The following is a 27,248-nucleotide window of genomic DNA, read 5'->3' as shown; positions in this document are numbered from 1 at the left end:
GTGTTTGGAGCTCAGCGAAGACAACGCTCTTTACGGAAGACGGGGCATTTGTGGCCGGAGGGGGTGGCGATAATGACGCCCCACGGATCTCATTATCAGGGTTATTGATTCGATCGGGCCACCTGCTTTCACCCTGACGGTCCTTATGGTTTCTGGTTTGGATGAGCATAAGCCGGCTGAAGTGCCTCTCTGTGTCTCTTCTGACCCCCACACAGTTATATTTTCGTGCTTATTAAGGTATCGTTAGCTTGAAGGACGCAATAATGTTATGCTTATTGAAAGCGTGCATTTTGCAGTTTCACATTAAATGTTTTATCGTTTACAATATTTGATCATTATCATCATCGTTGGTGTGAATGGGCCTTTAGTCAGACATTGACCTGGCATACACAACACTTTGAATCATGAATCTCATCCCGGCCGTCCCGTCAGCGTATTTGAGCGAAGCGTTCTGTGAAGAACATTCTGATCTGTCTTCTGTAAAACGTGAGTTATATAATCCTTGCAGCAAAAATATATATGAAACCGTGCTGGATTCTTAAAAGTATGATAATGACTGGATTTAAGAATATTAGTTGCGAGTCTGCCAAAGCAGCATCTATTGGATTGCTTGAGAACGGTCTGGAGGCTATATGGAGATTTATCTCGCTGTTGGTGGACATTGTGATCTGAGGGACAGGCTGGCATCCACAGGCTTGGCACAAGCGAGGACGGGCAGAATGTGGGGTGAATGGCAGCAGGAGGGACAGATTGTTGAGTTGTCTCTTTTTGTTGTATGACACTTTTTGTAGGGACTCATTTCTGAAGGTTAAGATGTAAAACGTCATTTTTTGTGTTACACATATATTTCTTAAAGATTTTCCCCTTAAAGTTTTTGTACGCAAAGGATTGAGTTTTCTTCACTTTCTTTGTAAATTTACTTTTTGACAAGCTCTTTTTATCGCATTTTGTTTTGTCTGCATCCAAGTTTGTTTAAATTTAGTTGTCTCCTATCTGTTACGTAATTGGGTGGATGCGTTACGGTACACGTTGTTATCGTTGGCAACAGATGGCCGATGGTGCCATGAACAGATGGGGGGTACGAAATGATCACAGAGGGGCTTGTTATATTTTCAATTCTGAGCAGTCAAAACACAATTCTATGACAGTTCACGTGAACCTTGAACTTAATCGTGGCAAATTATGTTTGTTTTTCTTTTTTTTACTTTGTAAGTAATACCATATGTTTGCAGTTTCAGTAACACAATGGAAGACAATAAAACTACACTGGATTATATCAGGGCAAACAGTTCATAACTGTTTAAATGGTCTAATAAACCTACCATAAAAATGTGAAGTTCTTAACCATGACCTGTCAATCAATCACCTGTCAAAGACTAAACCATGACTTTCTTTCTATTGCAGGACACAAAAGAGGATATTTTGAAGAATGTTGATAACCAAACATTGAACGCCATTGACTTTAATTGTATGAACACCAAACCACTGAAACATTTCTCAAAATATCCTATTTTGTGTCATGAAGAGAGAGTCACACACAGGTTTTGATTGACATGAGGGCAAATAAATGTCTTTATCTGTGACAGTTTTTCACATTATCTAAAACAATCACCGTAAATCCGGTAACATTTGTCAACAATAATAAATTGATTCGTTCCTCAATCTCTTCTGTTAGTGGTTGCTGTGCTGTGTACTGTCTCTTTAAGAACAGTGAGCGCGGTTGGCAGCGGGTGCGCGCACTGGCAAAACGCGCACAAGTTTGTAGGCGTGTGACACACGGGAGAGAATCTCCACACAGATGAGAAAGAACACCCGAAAGGTGAGTTTTTACACAGTATATTTCATTTTATTAACATTTTTAAACGTCTGTCAATGGTTTTTAAGCGAGTATGTACTGAAAGTAACTTCGAAATAAGTATACTTTATAATTCATTACGTTGTAATGTTATTTATTTTAATTGAAGTTTCTTGTGGTATTTAACTTCATCGTTCATAAATCGCTAACAGAAAGTAAATAAGAGTACCGTGGTATTACCGTCTACTATAATAATAGCTGTATCACGATTATTATTTGTCATTATAAGTGACGTCGGATACCATCTCTGTACTATTTTAATACCAGGGTTGCCTACTATGATTTGAAATAAAAATAATTGTAATAAATCATTCAGTATGTATTTTTGTTTGCATTTTTATCATGCTTCACAATTTCTGTCCATTAATATTCTCATATTTTGCATTGATATTATTTTGCCATATTGACTTGAATGGTAGGCATCTTGTTGTTATTCTTCATTCGTATGGCATCTAGCATAATGTTAATATACTACTTCATTTAATATTTACATGCTTTCTCCCACAATACACATTATACTTTCATGTTTATTTCATCGAGGTCCATTGATGTTTTCAGACCCATTTTATAAGACCATAGTGAGACAAATCTAGAATCAGGAAGCATCATGAATATAGTCAAAAGGTAAAACTGTGCTTCATATAATCACTTTTATATAACTGCTGGAAATAGTTGATAAAATAGAGATAATATGGCTTTACATCAGGTACTTGATTTAAGATCAGATTTTCCTACGATTAAAGAAACTGTAGGATATGTTAAATATTACAGCAGGTAGCTACTATACACTGTATATTAGTAGGCATATGCAATACTCTTCTTTATTAAAAATGTATTCAAAATTTAAGTTTACAAAGTTCTGCTGGCCCTATTCATTAAGTATGTGACAGAAACGATCCATAAGGTTTTCTGTGCAAAAAATAGCACAAGTCAGGTACTTTCAATCACAGCACCAGGCAATTTACACTTAAGGAGGATTTTGATATGACATCTGAAGTGTATCCGTCTGCATAAATATCTACAGGCTTGATCAGACTAACAACGTGAATTTGATGACATTAGAATTTCAGGACGTGACTGTTTTATTCGTTGATTGATTTGCATTTTGAATTAAAGCTGTTTAACACACTAAAAATACATGGGATTTGTAAGAAATAAAACATTTATTTGTAATTCGAAGTTTTTAGAGTGGCTTGGTCATTGTTGCAGAGCGCGTTTAGTTAATAACGGAGTGCTATAAAAAGTCACTCACTTTCAGCTCTCGGTTTTAAAACTTCTTGTAAAATTTGCCAATTGTAATCTTGGACCGAAATTCTGCTGACTAGAAGTCCGCTACAGGAAAGCTTTACTGTCTCTTAAATTTGTTTAGTGTGCTATTCTTTCAGCGATGTTCTGTGAGGCTGGAGAATGTGGGCGAAGGAAAATCTCATGTTAGTTTTAACCTCATCTTCGAGGTACTGCTCTATACATGATTGAAAGATGAATTTGAGGTTTCAGGGCAGTCATTTCTAACAGTCAGCTTTTTCATTTCGCTCTGCTTTGATTTAATCATCCACTCTTGATAACCATTATCCTTCATTTGCATCCTTCATTCTGTTTCATTCTTCATCTCACATACATATGTATGCACGTATATATATATATATATATATATATAGAGACATATATGTGTGTATATGTATATATATCTGTGTGAGTTGTGTGTGAATAATACAGTAAACATGACATTCTATATACATAGCCAATTGGCTACCTTCATAAAAAAAATGTCTTTGTATCAGTAACAGACAATCAAAACCGTCAAAAGACCATCTAAAACCAGTTTGAACTCAGTTTGAGCTGGTCTTAAGCTTTAGAAGTAGCACCTTTCCACCCGTCCCGACTAACACCCCTCGCTTACTCATCCAGACACATTGTTCTGCTGAGACCGCCTCACTAAGGACCATCGCTGTCCAGCTCGTTCATTCTCTACCACTTACCCTGTCAATCAAACTCCCACATGGCTTAATAATTCATGCTTTGATTGGAGATGTGAATTTTAGACGTCAAGTGTCCTTACAGATCCCTTCCTTGCTATCCGCGGGCAACTTCCAAACTTTCAGGTTAACGGTTGACCATATCGACTGAGACTGAGCAGTCCTTATGGGAACCCAAACCCTGTAACCCCTATAACAAGGCTATGTAATTTTATGGTGTGGCGTTTTTGTATTTTGTACGGTTTTTCATTTTTAGCAGACCAATAGACAAATTGGTTTTGCTTTCTATGTGAATTAATTTGTTTTAAGCATCCAAGAATGCTAAGAATAATTGCAGTATATTAAATAATATGGATTTTGCCAATATGGTTGTTCTTAACCATTGAGCAGACGTCAAGATTTTTTTAATGGTTTAAATGAGCAGTTATTGAAATGGGAGAGAAGAGAGACATTTGTTTTTGACAGTGAATGCACTCGGGCCATCAGCAGCCCGCCGTCTTTATAAAGTACCGCAGGGTTTCCTTCTCTGACAGATATTGGTGACACGGGCACTTAAGGGGGAAATTGCACAGCCATTTTCATGAGCAGCCTACTGCATTTTAAACATCCGTCTCGTGACGACCTGCCGTTCAGAATCGTACATCGTGGGTTTTGCGTGAATTATAGAAATCATTTCGGTGCTTAATTTTTTAAAGCAGCCCTTGTTAAAAATATGTGCAGATGATTCTCAATGTGTAATGTCCTTATGCACTTTTTTCTGCCTATAGGAAGTATAGGTGAAAATTTGCATGTGTGGCCAAATCTGTGAAATGAACTGAAACGAGTAGTTTTTATTTACTAATTTGATTGTTTTATTTAATTACTTATTTGAAGTCCTAATTGTTCAGTTCAATCATTTTAATAAAAAAATCAAACTTGTCGATCTGTAGAATCCTGGCACCTGTAAAATATTCAATTTGTAAAATCCTTACAAATGATGATTTTTGATTAAAACATCTTGAGTAAGAAGTCTCAATTGTAACTGAGAGACGAATTGTGCCCTCTGGACACACATCATGTATCAGAATAACGTAGAGACGTACAAGACTCTAGAAAGTTGACGTGCAATTTATAAACATAATGGCCACTTTTTCTTGTTCTGTGCCCCATTTCTCAAGTGTACGGGGGCGAGCAAGCCTGCGCTACATTTTTACACTAGAGCGGACGAATGACAGGAGCGTGAATATAAAACTAGCGTTTCGTGCTCTCCTCTCGTGGCGTTTTCCCAGAGGTCAGCAGTTTGAAGATGTCTTGCGTGTCTCCAGCAGTTGCGCGCTCAGCAAATGCGCGGGCTGGAATTTTTCTGCTCTTGTTGCGTCGAAGGAGAATTTGTTGGAAAGAATAAAGGAAGGAGCAAAACAGGAACTAATCTATTCTCATATATCTCTAAAATTGCTATTGTATATCTATATAATTGGTTTGTCAGTGATTGTTTTCTTCTTTCCCATTCAGGAGAAATATCTAAGACAAAGTTGACATTTCAAAATTAGAAACCTATTTGAAACACCACTGACATTTTTCAGGTTGTCCTCAAACTCAAGGTGACCCTGACATGTAACCTGCAGTTATGGTGACAGTAATCTGATGAATGAACTCAGACACACAGACGGATAATATAAGAAAAATCGCAGTGTGCCATCAATAACCGCCGTGATGGATAGCATCATATTCTAGGGCCTTTCGGCGTCCACATCCACATTTTGGGCTCGACGTTTGATCCGATTTAATCATTTAGTCTCCATAAAAACCTAGTTGGCAGGGGCTAACTAAATTCTGAAAGAGGTTAGCCCTCAGCAAGATCACAGTTTGATGTTAACCGCCTGCATCTGTCATTGGATTGCGGCTTCTAATTAGTTTTGGAGGGGCTTCTCAGACAAATAATGACAAAGTTGGGCATTTAGCCTGTTACCATTTCGCGTGGTCAGTGAATAATGGAATTTGCTCGGTCATTTTCGTTTTAGGAGTTCTCAATGGCCCTAAATGAAAAAAGAGCCTGACGTTTCCTCCGGTGACTGTAGGCCGGCCGTCCCTGGAGGACCCGAGTAGGAGCCTGTTAATACGATTCTGTTTGTTTCCTCCATGCGCCGTGACGGGGGCCGTCCTAATGCCAGTAAATGAGCACCCAAAGGGTATTTTGTGGATTTATCGAAAATCATTAGAACGAGAAAACAGAAGGAATGGAGAAATTAAAAAGATGACTAAGAGCGGAGGCAGAGAATTGCTGATTTATTTTCATTACAAAAAAGGCACACAAACAGACGATATTACGTACTGTAACTACTGTACCAAAAGCCGTTTACCATTTCAGTTTGCCATTTAGGTATCAATATTGTCTCATAAGTTTTATCTCGTCACATATAACCTGTTAAAAGAATTTAACATCTGTTCAGTCCGATTTCTTTCCAAAAAGAATCGAATAGAGTTTTATAATTTAATACCTTGTCTTGCAACTGATGAGCATGTCAGTATTAAGACAAAGCTGTATGAATGTTTCTTTCGGTTAAATTGTCTTCATTTTTTAGATTTCAGTTTTGTTGCAAAGAATACTTGTTAATTGATCTATTGATGTTATTGAGGTGGATTTAGCAGGCTGAGTATGTGGCAACCGGCCATATAAGTGGCCTTGTTATTTGATCAAGGATGCGTTTGCATATTAAGCAGTGCTGATGAACGACCCGCTGATGAATGTTGGATTGAAGTCGGCGTTGTTTTCTTCTCCGTCATTTGCACGGAGGCTGCAGCCACACGCCGGAACGTCCTGACAGGCGATTTGTTAAACTTTAGTCCCCGAATGAATTCAATCATACTGAAGGATGAATAGAGCTGATCTTTAGAAAGCGTTAGCGCTCGGATGCTGTCACATGTGATTGGTTGTTGCAGCTTGAAGTGAGATTATTTGGATGCATTATTATTTCATCATCAAAAATACTTTATAATAATTATTTGCTGGTTTTATGATTCATTACTTTTTTGTTACTATACATTGATTTATTTTCATAGTAAGTTTTGTTTAGTCAAAACCTTCTGAGTGTTAAAATGAGTGCAGTATTTTATGGCATCTTTTAATGTTAATTAGTTCTATTAAAGATTCAAACGTAAGCACTTTTCGCCTGTGCAATTAACGTTTGGCGAAGGAGTCTAAAATCCTCACACGAGCACATGTGACCTGTAAGTTTTTGAGCTCCTGCAGAGATACCATCTGCTTTGAGATATGGAATGAACCCAGAGATGTTCAGCCCAAAAGATTAATCCATCTTCATCGTTGCTTTGGTGTTTTTGTTTCATAGGATGGCGAAGCCTAATTTAGTAAGTTTAGGAGAGACACAGTATAGGAGAATACGTATAGAGCACCCTAGTATAGAAAGAGCACGTATAGAGTAAGTATTGGATACGCACATATAGAGTAAGTATAGAGTAAGCACCAATAGAGTGGTGTAGAAAGAGCACTTATAGAGTTAATATAGGAGAAACACATATAGAGTTAGTAAAGAGTAAGCACCTATAGAGTAGTATGGAAAGAGCACTTATAGAGTAAGTATGGGGGATGCACATATAGAGTAAGTATAGAGTAAGCACCAATAGAGTAGTATAGAAACACCACTTATAGAGTAAGTATAGGAGACGCACATCTAGATTTAGTAAAGAGTAGCACCTATAGAGTAGCATATAAAGAGCACTTATAGAGTAAGTATAGGAGACGCACATCTAGAGTTAGTATAGAGTAAGCACTTATAGAGTAGTATTGAAAGAGCACTTATATAGGTAATTTCAGGAGAAACACATATAGAGTTAGTAAAGAGTAGCACCTATAGAGTAGTATTGAAAGAGCACTTATAGAGTAAGTATAGGAGACGCACATATAAAGTATAGAATTTATAGAGTACAGAGAAAGCACTTATAGAGTAAATAAAGGGTAAGTAAGTGAAGCTTAAGAAGTACTTGCGTATAGGGAAAAACATTTTATAACAGCATGATTTGTGCTATTTATACATCTTTAAAACAAGAAAAAATTTGCTAATTAAAGATGGGGTATCATGCTATATCAGGCATTTTGACTTCTTTACACTGTTAAACGTGCTGGCTTCTCATGCTGAACATGGTCAACGTCTTAATTGTTGGACATACGACTTAGTATTTCTGTACTTGATACACCCCCCCAGCACTCCAACTTGTTTCAGGTAGTTTATTCTAATTCAGGTTCCCTAACCATCACTGTTATCTGCAATGCGCTACTGCTTGTTACTCTTGCGATAGTGAAGTTTAGGTGTGTCTGTTAGTTCACGTCATTTCAGTGATGTATGTTTTATATATGGTGGATATATTGCTGGATTTGGAACGAAACTTTTTCAGTTGGATTCTCGAAACAAGTTTCAGTAAACAAGAAAATGAAAGAATAAGAATTAGAATTACAGCATTCACTTAAGGGTAATGCGTCTTGACCAATTCAAGTTGTTTTATTTACACCACAGGTATCTGGTGAACGTTTTCCCTTCTCAAGGAGCAGTCTGATGTTGGCTCTTAGAAAGGCAGTCTTAGGGAACACCTGATTGATTAAGTCCCCTTGATGAAGTGGCCACGGCTGTGCTGGCAGGTAGCAGATCAGGACAGAAAGAGATTGCCCGCACGCTGTGTGCGAGATTGTTTGTCAGTGTCCTCGTGCCTGGATCGGGCTCAGCGCACCACACAGATACTCGCATCATATTCACATCCATCACTACGCTTAGACCCATCTATTCAGCACCAGCAATTCTGCCCCCGCCATCCATCTTTACCCCACGCTTTTCCACAATCGCTTTAATTGCATTGAGGCTGTCACAAGTTTAAGATAATCGCCTGGTGACATTTCATACTCCGTGATCCCAGACCGGTGGGACGCGAGACGTATTATTCACCAAAAGTTATTTGGTTCCCTCCAGCGGACGGCTAATGATTCGTTTAAACAGCGCAACATTTGCAACATCATGTACTGCTGGTATTCCCATGTCATAATCGTCTTCTAAACTTCGTCATTACGGAGAATGTCAGCGTAATTATTGGAGCCCTGCTTGGATTAATGGAAACATTCTTTTAAATTTAGACTTGGATTGATGGTGAGCAGTAGAAACTATTAATTGTTTTAGTTCTACATTAGATTTATGAAAGCTGTTATTGTTAACTAAAATATAACTATTGAAACATCTATTCAGTTGACAAGTGAAATATTTTTTTGTCCATTTTAATGCAAGAACCTTGTAGAATCACTTTAAAAATTGTTTTATTATTGCGGCTTGCATGATTAATTGCAAGAAAAGTTTTAAGATTGGCACACAATTAGATTTGACAAATTTAAAGCATTGTCATGTAGAATATTGTATATCAATGGTGTTTACCAAGTAAACCAAATTAAATGTGGAATATGTGTGTTTTTTGTGTTTACAGGGTAACATCATCGATACACAAGATGACCAGAGGCCCTCCTACTGTTGGCGAACCGAGATTTCTTTGACTCAGTGCTGTCCACCCACATCTGCTCCCGGCTCTGAATCCCCACTTTAGTTCCATCTGATCGATAGTACCAACCTTAAGAGATCTTTTCTCAACATTGCCGTCTGTGAAAACACATACAGAGCCAACCAGAAAAGGACAGTTCATCTCTGACTCATCAAACTAATGCACAGCAAAAGCAGCCCACTAATGAACCGTTTCTTGCAAATGGATTATTTAATGCTCATAGTAGCCGCTCACATTCACATATTGATCTAGCACCCTGCTGATCTGATTAGCCGTCCCTCTTCCTTCGTTGGTACGCACATATTCTGCCACTTTTAGCAAAACCAGGAATAGGAAATGTGCTGATGGGACATTCTCAGTTTGCTGAAGTTTCCTTTAGAGTGAAGTGATATCCAGCACGGACAACACCTGTAAACTAAATCCCATCTGGTGCCAATTAGCCTCATCCCTGCAGCAAAGAGCAAGTACGCCATTGTGCGGCCTTGCACACGTCGGCTGTTTTTATTCGTTGTGGCAGCCTGTTGTGTCATGTTCCATCTCCTCACGCCACAGCGGTCGAGGGCCGGATAAGATCTGACAGGTCTAAAATAAACAGGCCCGTCATTTCGACCCCTCCAGGACCTGAGAGACCCCGGCTGCGTCCGGATTGGCCCACTTGTGTCAATTTGCATCCCGATGCGTGTCCGTCACACGTCCGAGGGTTGCTCCTGGGGTTGACTTTGACCTCATTCGTCTACACTGAGATCGCTGTCCCAAACTGGCCAATCTTTCCGTCCACCCCACCCTCCAGACAGCCTGCAAGTTCTGCCGTCGGCCTCCCTGGAGGATGAGCGATGTTTCCACGCTGGATTACGAGCTGCTTTCTTCGGGGCCTTCTTTCGTAGGGGTCCCTAGCAGCCCGCCTCATGGCGTGGACTCCGAACAAAGGACGGGCTTCGCCTTCGTAGGCCTCCTGATGCTCTTCTTGATTTTTCTGTTGGTGCGATGCTTCCGCATTCTGCTGGATCCGTACAGCCGTATGCCCGCTTCATCCTGGACAGACCACAAGGACGGATTCGAGAGGGGCCAGTTCGACTACGCCCTGGTGTAAACACACCCAGGGACTTTAGCCCTTCGCCTTAAGCCTGTAGCACAACTGGGCTCTTGGTAGCTACTTTCACACCACATTGAAATTAACAGGGTTGACCATTTCTCAATTTACGCTGTAGCTATTTCCTCAGGGCACAAGCACCATACAAAATATAGATATAGGTGGTCTATTAATTGAGGCTGCCCTGCATGAAACTCACTGTGGACTCTTCCAACGGTTGGCCACACTAGATCCTTCATAAAAGCTTAAGATATGTCATCATTGTGGACAGTATGAATCCAAGATTTTCAACCCCATACAGAACCTAATCGGGGCAAATTTAAAGTTGTTTTAATGTTGTGTTTAGCTTGATTTTAAGCAGAAATCTACACTAAATGCACCATCTCACGTACCTACTGCCTTTCACAGACCATTTCTGTGATTTATATTCTTTAAGATGTCCTGGATCTTTCCTCCCTAAGATGTTTACATGAGCAAAAACCCTTTAATACTTCACATCCTAAGTCAGTCTGTGTTATGCTTAGTTCTTTCATGACTTATGTTTTCTTTAAGGATTATATGTATGAATGCCATATATCTTGTGCCAAGCCCTCTGAAATTTGGGAACTAACGAGATATGTGACACAAATGCTTTATTTTTGTATTTTGATTTAGAGTTCCCTTTGGCTAGCGTGCCATTTGCAATTTGTAGCTCTGAAATTCTCGGATTGAACAAAATGTGCTGTATGTGATGTGCCAAGAATATCGTGCGACGCAACTATCTGCATTACTTTGTCAGTTTTGTATGTAAATTGGATATTTTCCTAATTCGTTTTTGTTATGAGTGTGCAATTCTGTACAATAAAACAGGGTTTGTTCACTTGAGGTTTCCAATATCTTCCACAGACAAAGTGTATTGGCCGCCTTCCAATCCCCCACGATCAATAAGCCATTGCAACTCTTATACACCCATTCAATCTCCTTAACATTGCTAAAAATGACTTCTGGACACAAAAAAACGAAAAGGCAGATTTAAAAATATAACCCATGTTGTTTTATTGCAATTGTTGTTTCTTACAGATGTTTACAAAAAAACTGTGCGGCTCACTGGGGTGTGACTCATGAACGCATTACAACGCAACTGTATTTTTTTAATAACACAATGAATGCATTTGGAATTATTTAGTAACATCGTTACTCAAGAACGTCTCTGTCACGGATCTTCGTGGCTCAAAGAATCCCTATAGACGCCTTGTCAAGGCACATTGGAAATGTATCAGAAGTGACTATTCAGCGTTATCCTGAGCACCCACAGTACAGTTGCATTGGTCTGAAGTTCGTAACGACACTGTAGTTTTGATGACAGTAATATTTCAAGTTTGTTGCTTGTTTATGACAAACAGTACAGTTACACACACATTCGTTCGTTTACATGTAGTGGCATCAACAAAAATATGCAAGTATACAAAGATCCCATGTTAGACAAATGGTTATGCATAAATAGAGCTCAGGCTGTCGTACAGTGCAGTTACGTAGATGATCAAGAGTTTCGTCATTGTAGCACCAGAGACAAAAACACGTTACCATGCCCAAGTTAACTCATATAAAACAAAAGTCAGGACACAGCTTTGGAAGACAGCCTGACGTTGCAATAAAAAAAAAACAGTATTTCGATGTTGAGTTAAAGCTTAATGGTCTCATGTAAACAGTCGCATGTTGTGCTCGCCACTGACGCTATTCGTTACTTTAATTCATGTTTCAGAGTACAACTCAACAGCAAGGATATTTATCTAAAGTTTACATGTAAATATTTGGTTTGGTCTTGATGCTCAAGAATAATAACAAAACAAAACAAAGGCACAAACAAAATCTACATATCACTTTAAAATATACAATTTAGTTTCAACAAGCAATTTGATAGTATTGATTTTTCAGCATTGAGACAGTACAAAAGACCAACACACACACAAAATAAAAAACCTTTAAAAATGTCACGTCGGCAATCCACAAATCAAGCATTTTCGTTTACAGCGTAAGTTGGAATTCTAGCACCTCTGTTTGTCGTTCCCATATCGAGGTTAAAAGTTTGTTTTCGTGCCCGCATTTGGAGTGTATTTTGGAAGACGGCTTGCCAAACAGTCCTTATGCACCATCAAGAAATGACCACTGGTTGATTCGTTCAAATTCAGACCAATTCTTTGGATGTTTGTCGCTATTTTTGGAATGAAATTCCCTGATTGACTACACAGTAGAGTAGTTCCAGTAAATATGCAGTGTTTAGCACCTCTGCTATCTCAACTGCTGCATGTATATGTGTGTATTATTGTAAGGGCGTAAAATGAGGTAACACGTGTGGCACTCCAAAAGCACCAGATCTCTCGTGTGAAAGTTTGCATTTCGAGCATCTCCCTGACAGTTTTCCAACTCTCAACTTGTTTAAACCTGAACATGTTGTGCTAGTAAATGCTGTCCGTGTGTAATTTAGTTTTTCTTCACAAACAGTTCATTACTTGATGAACGACACAAAATACTGAATGGTTTACCTTTTGACCCCAGAGACAACAGCGCGGCGAATGGATTTTCATATTGTGTTGCTTCGCTGTTTATACAATGCAAATTTTTATGTGCACTAAAGACTTGATACGTATTAATTGTTATTATGAAACTTGTAACAGTTTACAACTGTAGTAAGAAAATATTTCTGATTGTACGTCCAGTGAACGTGGGTGCTAAGGCTAACGAATAATGCTGACACACAGCTGCAGATTAAAAGCTGCGTGTGTACGTTTTCCACCCAACCTGGTTTCAGTCTGCTTTGATATAATGGTGGAATCAGTCGGTAAATAAAACACGAAACCCAAAAAAATGGCGCTAATAGGACACAGTCTTTCAGAGCTAACACCCTATAATGAAGGGCGTGGGGTCAGGGATCAAGCAGTCTCAGTGCAGGTGGATGTGCAGCTTGATGCGCAGCGCGTCGCCGATCTCTCCCAGTAGGTAGTCGCTGTCATGCTCGTCCTCCAGTTCCTGGAGTTTGCGAGGTCCGAACAGTGGCAAGCTGGCTATCTCCAGACGGTACAATCCAGGAGGGGGCGGCCTCCGGCCCAAGCGCAACATGCTCTTTCCATCACGTCGCTCAAGCAAACGGAAGTGCTCGCCTTGGTTTCCGTGTGTTATGACGTAGCGCACGTGGTGCTCGAGTGGCTCCAAAGCGGGAAGCAACTCCAGCAAGGGTTCTTTGTTCTGCAGTTGCGCAAGACTCAGGTTCATGGGGATGGAAGTCTGAACGTCCATGCTGGCCATGCTCACCGTCTCCTGAGGTCAGTACGGAAAGGTAAGATGTGTTAGGACATTTTCGAAAAGTACTTTACTTTAGTGACAGTGCAAAGTTTTGCAGTTTAACCATATTCATAGCAACATTTGGCAGTCTCAAAAAGAATACCAACAATTGTTAGCTTTAGCAGATGTTAGCTGGGGTAAATTTTACAAAATTGAGCATTAAGGAGTGAATCGACAATTGTGTTTAGCTACAACATAATTCATAGTCAAAAACGCTGCGAGACTGAACGTGAACGTACTTTGAGGTCATTATCGCCAGCGTTACGCCTATGACGGCCTCTCTTTCCAAGGTCACCGTTAATCTTGCATTCATAGCAAGCCTCAGGTGAGAGGGCCTCTTCCTCTTCTTCGCCTTCTGAGCCAAACTGACCCTGGAAGCCCACTCCTGTGATGCAGTGACTAGAAAGAAACACCAAAACCAATTTCACTATTATTAATGATGGTTGTTTATGATAAGCAGCGTTTGTCACTCTTTACAGCGGACCGAATACCCACCCTTGTCCTGCTCGGTAGAAGCCCCCGGGGCATCCGCACAAGTAACCGCCATCTGTGTTAGAACAGCCATAGCTGCAGGGGTTATTGCCCATGGAGCATTCATTAACATCCTGGCATCCGCTGGCCGAGGTGTCAAAGTCGAACCCTGACGGACACACGCACTTAAAGCTGCCCAGCGTGTTGTAGCAAGATGCCGAACCACATGCTTGGTTCCCGGCGCATTCGTTCTCGTCTGGCCAATAGGAAGAGATGGAAATGAGAAGTTGTTTGATTGAAATAAATTCTCGTTGAATCAAGTGTCCACAAGCACCTACCCACACACTGGTTCCACTGGTAGTGTTGAACGTAGCCTTGCGGGCACCCGCAGCGGAAACCGCCCATCATGTTCTGGCAGCCGTGCTGACAGCGGTGGTTTCCTCCGCATTCGTCAACATCTGTAAAACAAATTTAAAAACTAAAATTCAATAAACAGATCTTTTAAAAAACGCCCGGCCTAAAAAGGCAACACATTGTGTAAATAAAAGCATTAAAGCATCACACAAACAAATATTCAGGAATTAATGTGAGATGTTACAAACCCTCGCAGTTAATCCCTGTGCCGTCCAATGAGAAGCCCTTCTGACACTCGCAGTTGAAGCTTCCGGGCGTGTTCGTACAGGAGGCTTGGGAACCGCACGCACTTGTTTGTCCGCCACATTCGTTGTTGTCTGTAAGATGAAGCATTCAGGCGATTTCAGCACCAAATGACCCCACAATTTTTTTGACTCGGCGTGTTAGCGTGCCGTACACATCTCTTACCTATGCATGCTGTCTGGTGCTGAGTGAAGCCCGTGGGACATTTACAGGTGAAGCCACCGATGGTGTTGACACACAAGAACTGACAGTTGTGCTGTTTGGTCGAGCACTCATCCAGATCTGAGTGAAAGGAGACATTTTTCAAATTAGCAAACGCAGGAACCAAACATCTCACTATAGAGAGGAAATATATAAACGCAACAGCAGATTTTAACCTTTGCAGGTCTTTCCGTCAGGCTGAAGGATGTATCCTCTGGGACAGGAGCACAGGTAGCTGCCTTCTGTGTTCTTACACAGGAAGTTACACGGTTTGGGCGACTGAGAGCACTCGTCCAGGTCTAAACACCAAACATCGATGAGAAGGACAAATCTCGGTATCGCAACATTTTGTTGACTTTGACAAAAGTAGCTTTAGTTCTCAAGTCATAAGAGTTGAATCAGAAAAACGTACCAACGCAGGAAGTGGAAGTGAAGTCATTAGTGTAACCCATATTACAGTGACAACGGAACGAACCGATGGTGTTGATACACTGGCCGTTCTTACACAGGTTGGGAATGACCTCACATTCATTGATATCTGCAATACACGTTACAACATAATTGTAAATCAATGAAAATATTAAAAGAAACAAAAGAAATGAGATAAACACTCTAAGTGAGCGCACACACCTCTGCCGTCTGTGGTGTATCCGGGGCCGAGTGGGCACATTTTCTTATACTGTACGGTGCCTGGCAGAGGACACAACTCGCACATCGAGCCCCAGCCGCGACTTCCGTGACAACAACACTCTGACTTGGTGACGGTGTTGCGGTTGGTGGAGGATTGCTGGCACATGGTCTGCAGAACCTCCATGAAACAGAAGCCCTTCCTGTTATCTGTAAACCATCAACATCAGGAACGTTATCGGGCAATGTACTGTAAATGACGGGTGTCATGCAGAATGCAAATGCAGTTTCATGCAGTGATATTAAGCTGCTCTGATTGGCCATCCGGTTGGTCTTACCAATGCATTCAGTGCCACTGGAACTTGGCTCGAAACCCTCATTACATTCACACCGGTAACTGCCAATGGTGTTGACGCAGCGACCGTTCTTACAGATTCCAGGTTTAGCGCGGCACTCGTTCAGGTCTGTGGAAAAAATGAATCTGGGTCAACCAAAAAAAATTGAATCGTTGTATATTCTGTTGTCTTGGTCCTGTCTTCAAACCATCTCTGTTGTTTACTCACCCATACAGCCCTCTCCATCAGGGCGGCGGGTCATGCCGGGTGGGCAGATGCACATAAAGGTGCCGATTTGGTTTTTGCAGGTCATGCCTCTGGACGCACAGTCATCCAGACCTTCAGCACACTCATCCTGGTCTAAAGAGAGAGAATATGTAGTAAATGTGCAATATCTGTTTTTCTTGTAGACGGATACCATGAAAAGTAGAACAATAATGAAGGGACAGGCATGTGGGGGGCATATTCTCACCTCTACACATCCTGTTGTCGTCGCGGAGCACGTATCCCGTCGGGCACATGCACTCGTACGAGCCGAAGGTGTTGACGCAGCGGAAGGCGCAAAGCAGTGGGTTCACGGCACATTCGTTGATGTCTGATGACAAAAACGTTGGGAATTTAAATCCAGATTGTAAATGAATTGTCTATTGAAATGAAAAAACATCTGGTGATATTCCAGGTTTGGGGATTTCAACTCACCTTCACAGGTCATCATGGGACCGGGTTCGAAACCTTCCTGACAGGAGCACTCGAACCCACCCAGGACATTTGTGCAAGTCCCGTTTCCACAAGGGTTTCCGATGGAGCATTCGTCCGTATCTGTGACAAGAAAATGTAAATTGAAGCATATTTCGAAGAACGAGACTTTTTAACCAAAGTAAACCTATAACCTTTTAGTTATTCTGAAGTCCTCAACCGAAATGTGTCAAGTGTTAAATGTTGCACTCACCGACGCAGTTGACGCCCGTGTAGTCCAGGTTGTAGCCGAACGGACACTCGCAGCGGAACGAGCCGTCCGTGTTGATGCACAAGCCGTTGCCGCAGATTCCCGGGTTTTCAATGCACTCGTTCATGTCTGTGCAGGCAGAGAGGATATTAGCACGACATACTACACAGAGATGAGCTTAAGTTGACAAAGTGATGTTAAAAGATTTTCTCACCCTCTCGACCTTCTCCGGGTCTCAGCACGGCTTCGTGACCATAAGGACACAAAGTCTGAAAAGCCGCTGTGGGAGAGACATTTTTTTTCATTATTATTGAATATTATTGAACTTATTATTATCATTTAATTGTTTATTTTCTCAAACCTGTAAATATGTAATTTATTACATAATTTATTTGAAATTATATTTTATGTAGTGAAGTATTATTTTCTTCTTTGATTTTGTAAATACTTCAATTACTTTTATTTTTTAAAATGGAAAAAAATCCATGCCATTACTGTAAATCTGATTTAAACTCCCATTAGGATTATTTGCATACTAATGTTTTATTTTATTGCAAGCAAACCGCCTCTAATCGTACGACTGACCTTCATTGACTCGTGGGCACAATTCGCAGGGGTCGCCCCATCCCTCGCCCGGCAGGAGACTGCAGCAGCATTTGGCTTTGGTGTTGTTAAGGGGTTTGGGTACGGTGCATTTTCCAGATTCAAATCGTGTGAAACAGAAGCTCTCACGGGTATCTGGGGGCAAACATGTCATTTTTTTGATAAGAACTACTAACACAGCTACTGCTAATATAGATTTTGAATTCCTGACATACTGTATGACACACTGTAGCACATTTCTACAGAAACATTTAAAACATGTTTTTCTTATATTTGGGTCTTACCGAAGCAGCGTCGGCCATTATCAGACAACACGAAACCAGGCTGGCAGATACACTGGAAAGTGCCCGGCGTGTTTTTACAGATGCCAAACTGACATATGTTGGGCTCCACGTTACACTCGTTGATATCTGCCGAAGAAAACAGAAATGAGGTTGAGAGACATCAGAGGACGCAACCTGCACGTGACCGGAGGGCAGATCATGCCCCGCAGGACCCCGGCGACAGATGGAACGGGTCACCGCGGGTCATGCACACGTGTCTTTTTGCGAACGTGGGGTTGTGGGTAAATACAAAGTCAATCCTGCTGTTGTATTGAATCAAACATTACCTTTGACCTCAAACCAATGAAATGTGTGCTCTGGCTAAGGCGTGAACTCTTACCGACACATTGGTCGTTCTGAACTTCGTATCCCGGTGGACAGATGCAGCGGAATGAGCCGTCCAGGTTCTGACAGGTTCCGGGTTGGCAGGCATCCGGGAAAATGACACATTCATTGATATCTGAAGAGTTAAAAACATATACGTTATACAGTATATAGAAGGTTATATTTAGAGAAATTACACATATTTAATATGAATCCAATATACTAATTCTATACGTTTTTTTTTTTTTTAAACAAAGTATTTTATTTTGCGCATAAACACATTTAATATGAATGTATGCATTTTTGCAGAGCTTATTAGGAAAAAGCTTTTTTAGATGCTACTTTAAGTAAGTAGGCTATTTTTTTCTGGAAATCTCCAGTGTAACGTAATTGATCAATCGTATGGATGTTTAGATGTAGAATTAAACTCTGCTAAAGCAAATCTATCGAAAAACTTTCTGATTAAATTAGAAAGGTTTGTTGGTCGATAGAAAGCTTTAAAGACCTATTGTAAGCGTTTAACAAGGTTAAGTGTGTGTCCGTATAAATCTATGGCATCAGACGCTGTGTTTATTAGCGCAGCTAATGACTCTTTGATCTTACCGACACAGTTCTTTCCATCCGGCGTGAGGTTATATCCATCAGTACACAGACACTTAAAGGAACCCATGCTGTTGATACACTGGCCGTTTCTACAGACCTGACCGGCGTGCACGACGCACTCGTCAATATCTGCGCAAAAGCACATGTCAGATTAAAGGTTTTAAAGTTGTTCATTAGAATCAGTACGTTTTACGCTTCTTATATTTTATCTTACCCATGCAGTCGTTGTTGTGGGTGAGCTCGAAACCGGGGAAGCACAGACAGTTGTAGGAACCCACTGTGTTTTTACAGGTACCATTTCCACACGGCTGTCGGTCACACTCGTCGATATCTGAAAGAGAATTCAATTGACTTCAGAACGTTGTAAATTGTTTCGTAAAAATGTCTTTGTTAGCGACAGATTCGCACCCATGCACATGGTCTGGTCCGCCGTTGTCTTAAAGCCGTTGTGGCACAGACAGCGATAGCTTCCCTGAGTGTCGATACACTCGCCGGGACTGCAAACATTCGGGATCTCCAGACACTCGTTGCGGTCTGAGAAATAAAGACGATGACACAACAAATGTAATAACTACAGTTCTCATTTAAAACTATGTTTTTACACAAATTGAGGATATAGCAAAATGTTTATGCTAATTACGTAATACTCACCCAGACAAGCTCCGCTAGGCGACAGCTTGAACCCATCCGAGCATTCGCAGCGGTAGCTACCAGGGATGTTGATGCAGTTGGCGTTACGCTGGCACAGGTTGTCTCCGCTGTTACACTCATCAATGTCTAAAGTAGTTTAAATGAAAACGCAAACGATCGCTGGTTAAGTCAAGACATCTACATCTCTCATATGTATGACATTTAGAGTTGGCCAGTGACCCGTATGTGCGTGTGTGTATCATACCTTCACATATAAACAGAATGTTGTTGTAGCTAAAGCCCATTGGACATTCGCAACGGAAACTTCCAATCTGGTTGATGCACACTCCGTTTGCGCAGATGCCTGGAATTTCCCGACACTCGTCGATATCTGAGAAGATGAGACAGAAAAGACAGAAAAGACTTTAAAAAAAGTATGATATGTATCGTAGCCAAAGTGTTTTCTTCTATATGACGTCAGTCTAGTTCTATTAGTTGAACTACTATGTTTCGTTTTTACTTTAAATTAAATAAAATTGATTAAATTGTACTTGCAAATACCGTGATACTATAGTACCATGAACAAAGTTCGTAAATCTTATTGGAAATTGTTAATGTTTTGTTAATAACAAAAATTGTACTCCCAAAATATCGTGATAATATAGTATCGCGAACAAAGTTTTATGTATTTCATGGAATTGTGAGCTGAGTATCGATCAATGCCTTGATCAATCCACTTGCGTAATCTTTTCTTAATAGCTATAATGGGAAAAAAATACAACTTAAGTCAACTCACCGATGGGTTTTCCGGTGTGAATGTCGATGATGAATCCAGGTGCCTGGTTTCCACATAAGAGCTGGTACTCAGCTGCACAGATCGACAAACCACTCATGATGATTGTCTCTTATGTTGTTTTATGTCAATAACGTAAAAGCAATACGTAAGTATTCCAAACACAGCCGAAGAAAACTCACAGGTAGCCGGCGGGGGACATGGTTCACACGGTCGGTTCCAGGCTTTGCCAACATTATACGCACAACAGCACACTTTCTTTGTCATGTTGAAGGAAAGCTCGTTCTCGCACGTGTCGTTGAAGTTCCGATAGCACACGCTCTTTCTCATATCTATAAGACATTTATGATTTCACATCAACCATTCGATACTTTCGAGAACATACCGTTGTCAAGTAGATTGAAGCGGTAGTGAATGTCTTACCCATGCAGTTATTTCCTCCGTTAACCTGCATGTACTCCGGCGGACAGACGCATGTGTAGTTTCCCAGAGTGTTGTAACATGTTCCCGGTCCACAGATGCCGATGTGAGCCGTGCATTCATCGATATCTGTGGGCAAAAATGTTATACAGAAAAGCTTTAAGATATATGTTTGGGTTAGAGAAAGAAGGTCCTGCAAAAATCTTAATGGAATTTTAAATCTAACAATAAACATTACGTAAAAAAATAAAACTGCTAGAAATGTGTACAATAGATAGTAAGACAGGCCTGCCCGTAAATGTTTTTTTGTCTCGCTGGACCCATAAATGTGTGCCCGGTGCTTAAATACATCCTAATTAAAATCGCATTAGTTGCAGATTTCTGTTGGCTCTGAGCTGTAGCCGTCTCTCCTCTGACCTTCGCAGATGCGCGTCTCTTGGTTGAGGTAGTAGCCGTCCGGACACTCGCACTGGAAGCTGCCAAATGTGTTGACACAGTTGCCCCCCTGGCACAGCCCCGGGAGCTCCTGGCATTCATCGATGTCTGTGTCCGAAAGAGAAAAAGAGCAGTCGTAAAACACACCAGAACGTCACTATCAAGACAATTGGACGTCACGCCCGGGACGAGTCGGTCAACACACAGACGCGGTTTTGTCCTCACCCTCAAGGATGACGGTGATGGGATTCGGCCTGAAGCCCTCTCCTCCAGGACAGAGAGTTTTGTACTCGGCTGAAAAGAGAGAAAATTCATCACGCCATTAGTGGAGTGTGACACCTACCAATGACATCAGGAGGTGCCCTGAATCAAAGAGATCTAGAGTACTTTTACTAGTTGCAGACTGATATAATTTGGATAAAAATGCAGATATCTAAAGCCAAAATAGCCAAATAGACATTCTGGACTCCTGAGATTATATTTGAAGTATTTAACAAGGTTTAAGTTTCATACACGAGTTAAGAGGAGGGCAGAGTTCACAGGGGTTGCCCCAAGCTCCGCCCAGCGAGCAGCAACAGGAGGCCCTAGTCACGCCCACACCGATCTCAGCGCTGCAGGAAATTCCTCCATCGCCACGGTCCAAAGTGTCCAGGAAGCAGTTTCCAACGCGCGTGTCTGTCAGACAACACAAAGTGAGGCTTTGTTCTGTAAATCTCAATTTAAGATCATTATCGGCTGATAGAGCACATACCGACACAGCCCACTCCGGTGGGGTTGAGCTCAAAGTCTGGGGGGCAGTTGCACAGGTAGCTGCCTGGCAGGTTGATGCACAGGCCGTTGATGCAGTTCACAGGGTCGAAACACTCGTTGATGTCTATGAGACCAAAATGAGATTACGCGACGCATTGCACATTCAAGTAGGTTGCGCCGGTGTCTTGGGACAGATATATATCATTACAAACAAAGATCATAATCATAGAGACCCATTAAACAAAAACGAGACATTGTTGAGAACGGAAAGAGTTCATGAATTCAGTGCTTAATATTTGTGTTCTAAAGGTTTGTGTTTTAAATGGAGTTGCTCGGTGATGATGTATTTTTGTTGGCGAACAAAGGTTAAGGATGTTTACACGTTTTGTCTATCAAGATAATCTTTACAGATTTACACAATATTTATAATAATAATATTAATACTATATTTATCTGTGATTTAAATACCCTGCGTTTATGGCTGTGCAATTCTGAAAGTCAGATGAAAATGAGTCATTACTGAGAATCGTGATGCTTTGGACCAACATTTCACAAATCTAACTCTTCTGTTAAAACAAGAGTTTTGATACTGTATGTTTTAAATATCTTTGATTTGATGGCATGTTTAGTGTACTGTTAACAAACACATGATGACACGTGTGTTTTCACCTGTGCAGTTTCCTCCACTGCGGTCCAGCTCGTATCCGTAGTCACACGCGCAGCGGAACATTCCGGGCAAGTTCTGGCACGACCCAAACACGCAGATGTTCTGGAAGGTGCACTCGTCGATGTCTGATGAATGACACAGAGTGATGTGACTGTGCGTTTGGGAGTGTTTAAATGTGTAGACGTTTGTGTGTGTGTGCGTGGTTACCTTGACATGCTTTGCTGTCCTCAGTAGGCGTGAAGCCCATCTCACATTCACAGCGGTATCCGCCCGGGGCGTTCAGACACTGCCCGTTCTCACAAAGATTCACATTGTCTGCACACTCATCCATATCTGGAGAAAGAATGAGTCAATTACACACGGGATCTCTTTAATGTCTCAGTTACTTCTCTAGACACCCACAAGATTAGCAAAATACCTTTCTTACGTTTCTCATATATGGCAACGTAGATGCATACCTAATGACATCTTTAACTCAATAAATGAGAATTGAACAACAGAAGGTTCTCTCTCACCAGAGCAGGTAAATCCGTCTCCGTTGAAGCCCTCCTTACACGAGCAGCGGTACGACCCCGGCGTGTTCATGCACTCAGCGTTAGGATTACAGTTGTGGTCCTCGCTGACACACTCGTCAACATCTGAAGTGAGGGGAAACAACAAATTGTTCGCAAAATATCGCATTTACGTAACATTTACGATTTGCGGTTCACTCACCGACGCATTTGATTCCATCGCCCTCCCAGCCGTCACGGCAACGACACTTGAAGCTACCGGGAGAGTTGACGCAAGTGGCGTGCATGTCGCAGTTATGAGCGCCAATCTCACATTCGTTAATATCTGAAAACAGTTTTATTCAACATTGATTAACATCATGATTAACTATTACTGCTGAAATTAGCTATTTTACTCTCTATCGCCATCTCTGTTTGAAACATAAAATGGCAGGTTCTTTTTTTATTTATTTTTATGTGGGTTGAAGTTGAATTACGTCAGAGTGACGTTTCCCGTGATATGTTACCATAAATTGTAACGAAATTTCCGATATTGGTAGTTTCAATACATACATCCACATGTATATTGAAAGATCTACCTGTACAGCCCGTGGAGCCTTTCTTAACGAAGTATCCCAGCTGACAATGGCAAATGAAAGCACCCTTGGTATTCTCACAGTCTCCGTGAAGGCAAATGTTGGGGTTCAGGTCGCATTCGTTCACATCTGGTCACAAACATAAATGGTAAGTCAGATTTCTCGTGACGTAAGGCTCTTTTGATGATGTACAGATGGGGGGCGCTCTCAATTTCTCACCGATACAAGTCCGCATGTCCATGGAAGCCATAAAACCGTCATAGCAGATGCAGCGATATTCTCCAGGGATGTTCGTGCACTGGCCCCCGTCGCAGATGTCTGGAGTGTCCTCGCACTCGTCGATGTCTGCGGAGGGATACGGTTAGACAGTGTGGAATAATTCAAGATGTAGCATGTTTGCGTGTAGTCTGTGCGTGTTTGTTTTACCGGCGCAGGACCTCAGGTCGGGCATGAGAGCGTAACCTTCACTACAGCTGCATTCGTAACTGCCCTCAGAGTTCGTACAGTGTGTGTCACAACCTCCGTTCATGATGGTGCACTCGTCGATATCTGCAGCACAGTGTTTGTGTTTAGAGTACCGTTCGAAGTTCTAATCCAATCATGTTACAGGAAATGCACATACTATTTCTAATTATTGCTTTGACAGATGGCTGAAGATACAAATTGTGCAGACACAAAACAGCTTGCATTTTAGTGACGAGTACTTGGAAACACATTTAGTGACATAACAGTTATAGATTAGCTTTTATACATGTTAATGCATATTTGTTGAAGTCTACATGTGGATTTTTTCTTACCCACGCAGCCTTGTCTATCAGGCGTGACCTGGTAACCCGTGTCACAGGAACACTGGTACGTGCCAACCATGTTAACACAGTGGCCATTCCTACACAAGGTATCGCTTAACTGACACTCGTTCACATCTGCAAAAGACAACCAAAATCAATTTCGGGTTTTGTTTAATTATAAGAGCAAACAAGCAAATAAAATAAAATAATATGAATTAAATGATGTTGTTTGGGATTGTTTTAAAATAATAAAATATATTACATAAATATCTTATTTTTAATTAAAACTGTAATGTAATATAAATAATTTAAATTCTATACATTATTCATTGTAATGATGTAATATTTGTAAATGTGAATATAATCTTTAAATATTTTTCCGATTCGAAGTATAAATGTAAAAGTAAATATATATATTTTTTTAAATAATTTATATAGGGTTTTTATAATATATATATATCTATATGAAGAGTTTGGTTCCAAAATGAAATAACTCTAATTCAAAAATCATGTTTTTTTATTTTACATCTCAATTAATATCAATCAAGCTGCAGTTGGCTTGTTTTGATATAAGCCATAACTCCAAAAATACAGCTACTATCACAAGAAAACAAGAAAAACATGATAACATAGATGAAACATTTTTTTAAACTGAGTTATCTCATTTTGGAACCAAACTCTTTATATATATATATATATATATATATATATGTGTAAATGTCAATAATATTTACATTAACACTATTTTAAAATATAAAGGTATGGGAAATAATGTAATTATGTAACTTAATTAATTATTTAAAAATAAATTAATTATAAATATGCATACTGCAAATACATATTATATACAAATAAATAATATATACTGTATAAAGTGAATAATATAATAAAATATTGTAGAAAATAATATTTAAAATGTACACTCGCACGTATTTCGATTACTTAATACCACTAGACATAAAGGTCAGTAAGACAGAAGTGTGTCGCACTCTTTACCTTCACACACAGATCCCTCTCCAAGCTGATGTCCTGGGGGGCAGTCGCACTCATAACTGCCCTCTGTGTTCAGACACGTGCCCCCGCGACACAGCAGGGGTTCTCTCTCGCACTCATCAATGTCTGAAAGAGAGAGAGAAATGACGACACTGCACTGCAGGTCTGAGAAAATGTCAAGGGGAAGAAGGTGTGTGTATGTGTGTCTCACCCATGCAGTTCTTCATCATCATAAAGCCGCTCTCATAACCCTCGAAACATTCACACTCGAAACTGCCAGGCGTGTTGACGCAGGTGCCTTGACCGCATAGGTCAGGAGAGATGGTGCACTCGTCGATGTCTGCAAGAACGGCACAAGCGGTGTGATCGGTATTTGTGCATATTACTATAGTATTCATGTCGCAGACGTTGTCAGGTGAACCACGCACCTGTACAGTTTCTCTCCTCCATGGTGAGCGCAAAACCGCTTTCGCAGCGGCACTTGAAGCTTCCGATGGTGTTCCGGCACGTTCCGTGAGAACACAGACCTCTGAAGACCTTACATTCATTCACGTCTAGAGAGACAGATGATAACAACATTAGTTCCCAAAAACAACTAGATTTGCTTTTCCTGGTGTAAAATGATTTGCTCGTAAAAACCAAGAACCTTTATAGAAGGGTCTTCCTGTGAGAATGTCCCCACGGTTGGCAATTCCAGGTCCTCTAGGGCAGATGGTTTTGAATTCGGGTGTACCGGCTTTGGGACACGCCTCGCAGTCCACACCCCACGCCGCTCCCACTGTACAACAGCACAGATCCGCACGGTACCGGCCCGGTAAGGGTTCGCCACACTCGTCCTCGTCCCATTTCATGTAACACTGCTCGCTGCGGATGTCTATGAGGCAAATGCACATTTACATTCGTTTTTTTATTGAAGAACATGTTCTCATCAAAGCAAAGCAAATGTTTTGCGCTGTTGGATAAACTAAATTCAACTAAGTAATCTCTAAAGAAATAAAACTTCAAAGATAAAAAAATCCATGCTATGTTGTCATACCGACACATGTTCGTCCGGCTCCGTCCAGCGTGAGTCCCTCAGGACACTCGCATCGGAACGAGCCCTGCGTGTTCACGCAACGACCGTTTGTGCACACGCCGGGGAAGACTTCACATTCATTAATGTCTGAAAAACAAAAACAGGATGTAACATTGGGTCATGTCGTGCACTTGGTATTCTGAGAAGTAAATTAAGCAATGTATTATGGGTAACTTACCTTCACAGACGAGTCCTTTCATTCGAGCGAAACCTTTGGAGCAGGCTGTATCTGTGCGAAGAAAATACATGTAAAAGATGGTGAAAATTTATCTGAGCCACTTTGTGATGAAGTTGTGGAAAAAATATAAAAAGCTGATTTTGTTTCTTTATTAAATGTAATTTTATTCATACTTTCATTTATCAAATCTAAGTTTTATAAATAAAATCTAAATTGCAAAGAAAAATATATATACAATATGAACAGGAAGTAATTAGCAATGTAAGTAGTTTGGGGTGTCACAAACATTAACGTAACATTTAAATTACAAATGGAAAAAAAGTTGATTTTAATTCTTTATTAAATGTAATTTTATTCATTTTTTAATTTATCGAATCTTAGTTTTATATAAAAAATTAAATGCAAAAAAACTAAAATGTAACTATGCAAATAGAACGTAATTATCAATGTAAGAAGATTGGGACATACCAAACATTAACGTTACATTTACATTACATATGGAATAAAAAAAAGTTTATTTTATTGTACAATTAAATGAAATTTATTCATTCTTTCATAATCAAATCTTATTTTT

General features: G+C 40.5%; 2 protein-coding genes across 4 annotated transcripts in view; one reads left to right on the top strand and one right to left on the bottom strand.

The window, feature by feature from the left end:
• Window positions 1-1,707: 1,707 nt before the first annotated feature.
• On the top strand, window positions 1,708-11,309 carry LOC130429423 (cortexin-1-like). 3 transcript variants are annotated; one of them, XM_056757982.1, is made up of 3 exons: window positions 1,739-1,819; window positions 8,340-8,461; window positions 9,289-11,309. In XM_056757982.1, the coding sequence occupies exon 3, from the start codon at window positions 10,187-10,189 to the stop codon at window positions 10,448-10,450; it is 264 nt and encodes an 87-aa protein (XP_056613960.1). In that variant the 5' UTR covers window positions 1,739-1,819; window positions 8,340-8,461; window positions 9,289-10,186; the 3' UTR covers window positions 10,451-11,309. The 3 variants fall into 3 exon arrangements, with proteins under 3 accessions (XP_056613959.1, XP_056613960.1, XP_056613961.1); XM_056757981.1 differs by lacking the exon at window positions 8,340-8,461 and having other exon boundaries at window positions 1,708-1,819; XM_056757983.1 differs by lacking the exons at window positions 1,739-1,819; window positions 8,340-8,461 and adding an exon at window positions 8,476-8,960.
• A 157-nt stretch (window positions 11,310-11,466) lies between these two features.
• The window catches only part of fbn2b (fibrillin 2b), a 43,638-nt gene continuing 27,856 nt past the window's right edge, over window positions 11,467-27,248 (bottom strand). The window contains exons 22-65 of the mRNA XM_056757955.1: window positions 26,675-26,725; window positions 26,458-26,583; window positions 26,068-26,295; window positions 25,850-25,975; window positions 25,633-25,761; window positions 25,425-25,547; window positions 24,438-24,563; window positions 24,067-24,189; window positions 23,860-23,985; window positions 23,644-23,769; window positions 23,268-23,390; window positions 23,069-23,191; window positions 22,761-22,886; window positions 22,556-22,678; window positions 21,888-22,010; window positions 21,650-21,811; window positions 21,362-21,430; window positions 21,119-21,244; window positions 20,705-20,830; window positions 20,464-20,613; window positions 20,285-20,356; window positions 19,754-19,879; window positions 19,510-19,635; window positions 19,267-19,392; window positions 19,073-19,189; window positions 18,859-18,987; window positions 18,272-18,391; window positions 17,893-18,018; window positions 17,591-17,743; window positions 17,220-17,285; window positions 17,009-17,134; window positions 16,759-16,878; window positions 16,532-16,654; window positions 16,288-16,419; window positions 16,063-16,188; window positions 15,728-15,934; window positions 15,510-15,635; window positions 15,274-15,396; window positions 15,062-15,178; window positions 14,842-14,970; window positions 14,578-14,697; window positions 14,264-14,495; window positions 14,008-14,167; window positions 11,467-13,744 (exon numbers count right to left, since the gene is read on the bottom strand). Of these exons, the coding sequence (XP_056613933.1) occupies window positions 13,370-13,744; window positions 14,008-14,167; window positions 14,264-14,495; window positions 14,578-14,697; window positions 14,842-14,970; window positions 15,062-15,178; window positions 15,274-15,396; window positions 15,510-15,635; window positions 15,728-15,934; window positions 16,063-16,188; window positions 16,288-16,419; window positions 16,532-16,654; window positions 16,759-16,878; window positions 17,009-17,134; window positions 17,220-17,285; window positions 17,591-17,743; window positions 17,893-18,018; window positions 18,272-18,391; window positions 18,859-18,987; window positions 19,073-19,189; window positions 19,267-19,392; window positions 19,510-19,635; window positions 19,754-19,879; window positions 20,285-20,356; window positions 20,464-20,613; window positions 20,705-20,830; window positions 21,119-21,244; window positions 21,362-21,430; window positions 21,650-21,811; window positions 21,888-22,010; window positions 22,556-22,678; window positions 22,761-22,886; window positions 23,069-23,191; window positions 23,268-23,390; window positions 23,644-23,769; window positions 23,860-23,985; window positions 24,067-24,189; window positions 24,438-24,563; window positions 25,425-25,547; window positions 25,633-25,761; window positions 25,850-25,975; window positions 26,068-26,295; window positions 26,458-26,583; window positions 26,675-26,725 (5,912 nt within the window). The 3' untranslated portion in view covers window positions 11,467-13,369. The remainder of the gene's footprint in view (window positions 13,745-14,007; window positions 14,168-14,263; window positions 14,496-14,577; window positions 14,698-14,841; window positions 14,971-15,061; window positions 15,179-15,273; window positions 15,397-15,509; window positions 15,636-15,727; window positions 15,935-16,062; window positions 16,189-16,287; window positions 16,420-16,531; window positions 16,655-16,758; window positions 16,879-17,008; window positions 17,135-17,219; window positions 17,286-17,590; window positions 17,744-17,892; window positions 18,019-18,271; window positions 18,392-18,858; window positions 18,988-19,072; window positions 19,190-19,266; window positions 19,393-19,509; window positions 19,636-19,753; window positions 19,880-20,284; window positions 20,357-20,463; window positions 20,614-20,704; window positions 20,831-21,118; window positions 21,245-21,361; window positions 21,431-21,649; window positions 21,812-21,887; window positions 22,011-22,555; window positions 22,679-22,760; window positions 22,887-23,068; window positions 23,192-23,267; window positions 23,391-23,643; window positions 23,770-23,859; window positions 23,986-24,066; window positions 24,190-24,437; window positions 24,564-25,424; window positions 25,548-25,632; window positions 25,762-25,849; window positions 25,976-26,067; window positions 26,296-26,457; window positions 26,584-26,674; window positions 26,726-27,248) is intronic.

The sequence above is a fragment of the Triplophysa dalaica genome, chromosome 10 (genome assembly GCF_015846415.1).
Source record: "Triplophysa dalaica isolate WHDGS20190420 chromosome 10, ASM1584641v1, whole genome shotgun sequence".
NCBI classification, from domain to species: domain Eukaryota; kingdom Metazoa; phylum Chordata; class Actinopteri; order Cypriniformes; family Nemacheilidae; genus Triplophysa; species Triplophysa dalaica.
Note: the sequence above shows the minus strand (reverse complement) of the source record. Positions and strands in the feature narration are given on the sequence as shown.

Excerpts from the sequence above, each read along its gene's own strand:
- LOC130429423 (XM_056757981.1), top strand. The coding sequence starts at position 10,187 with ATGAGCGATGTTTCCACGCTGGATTACGAGCTGCTTTCTTCGGGGCCT.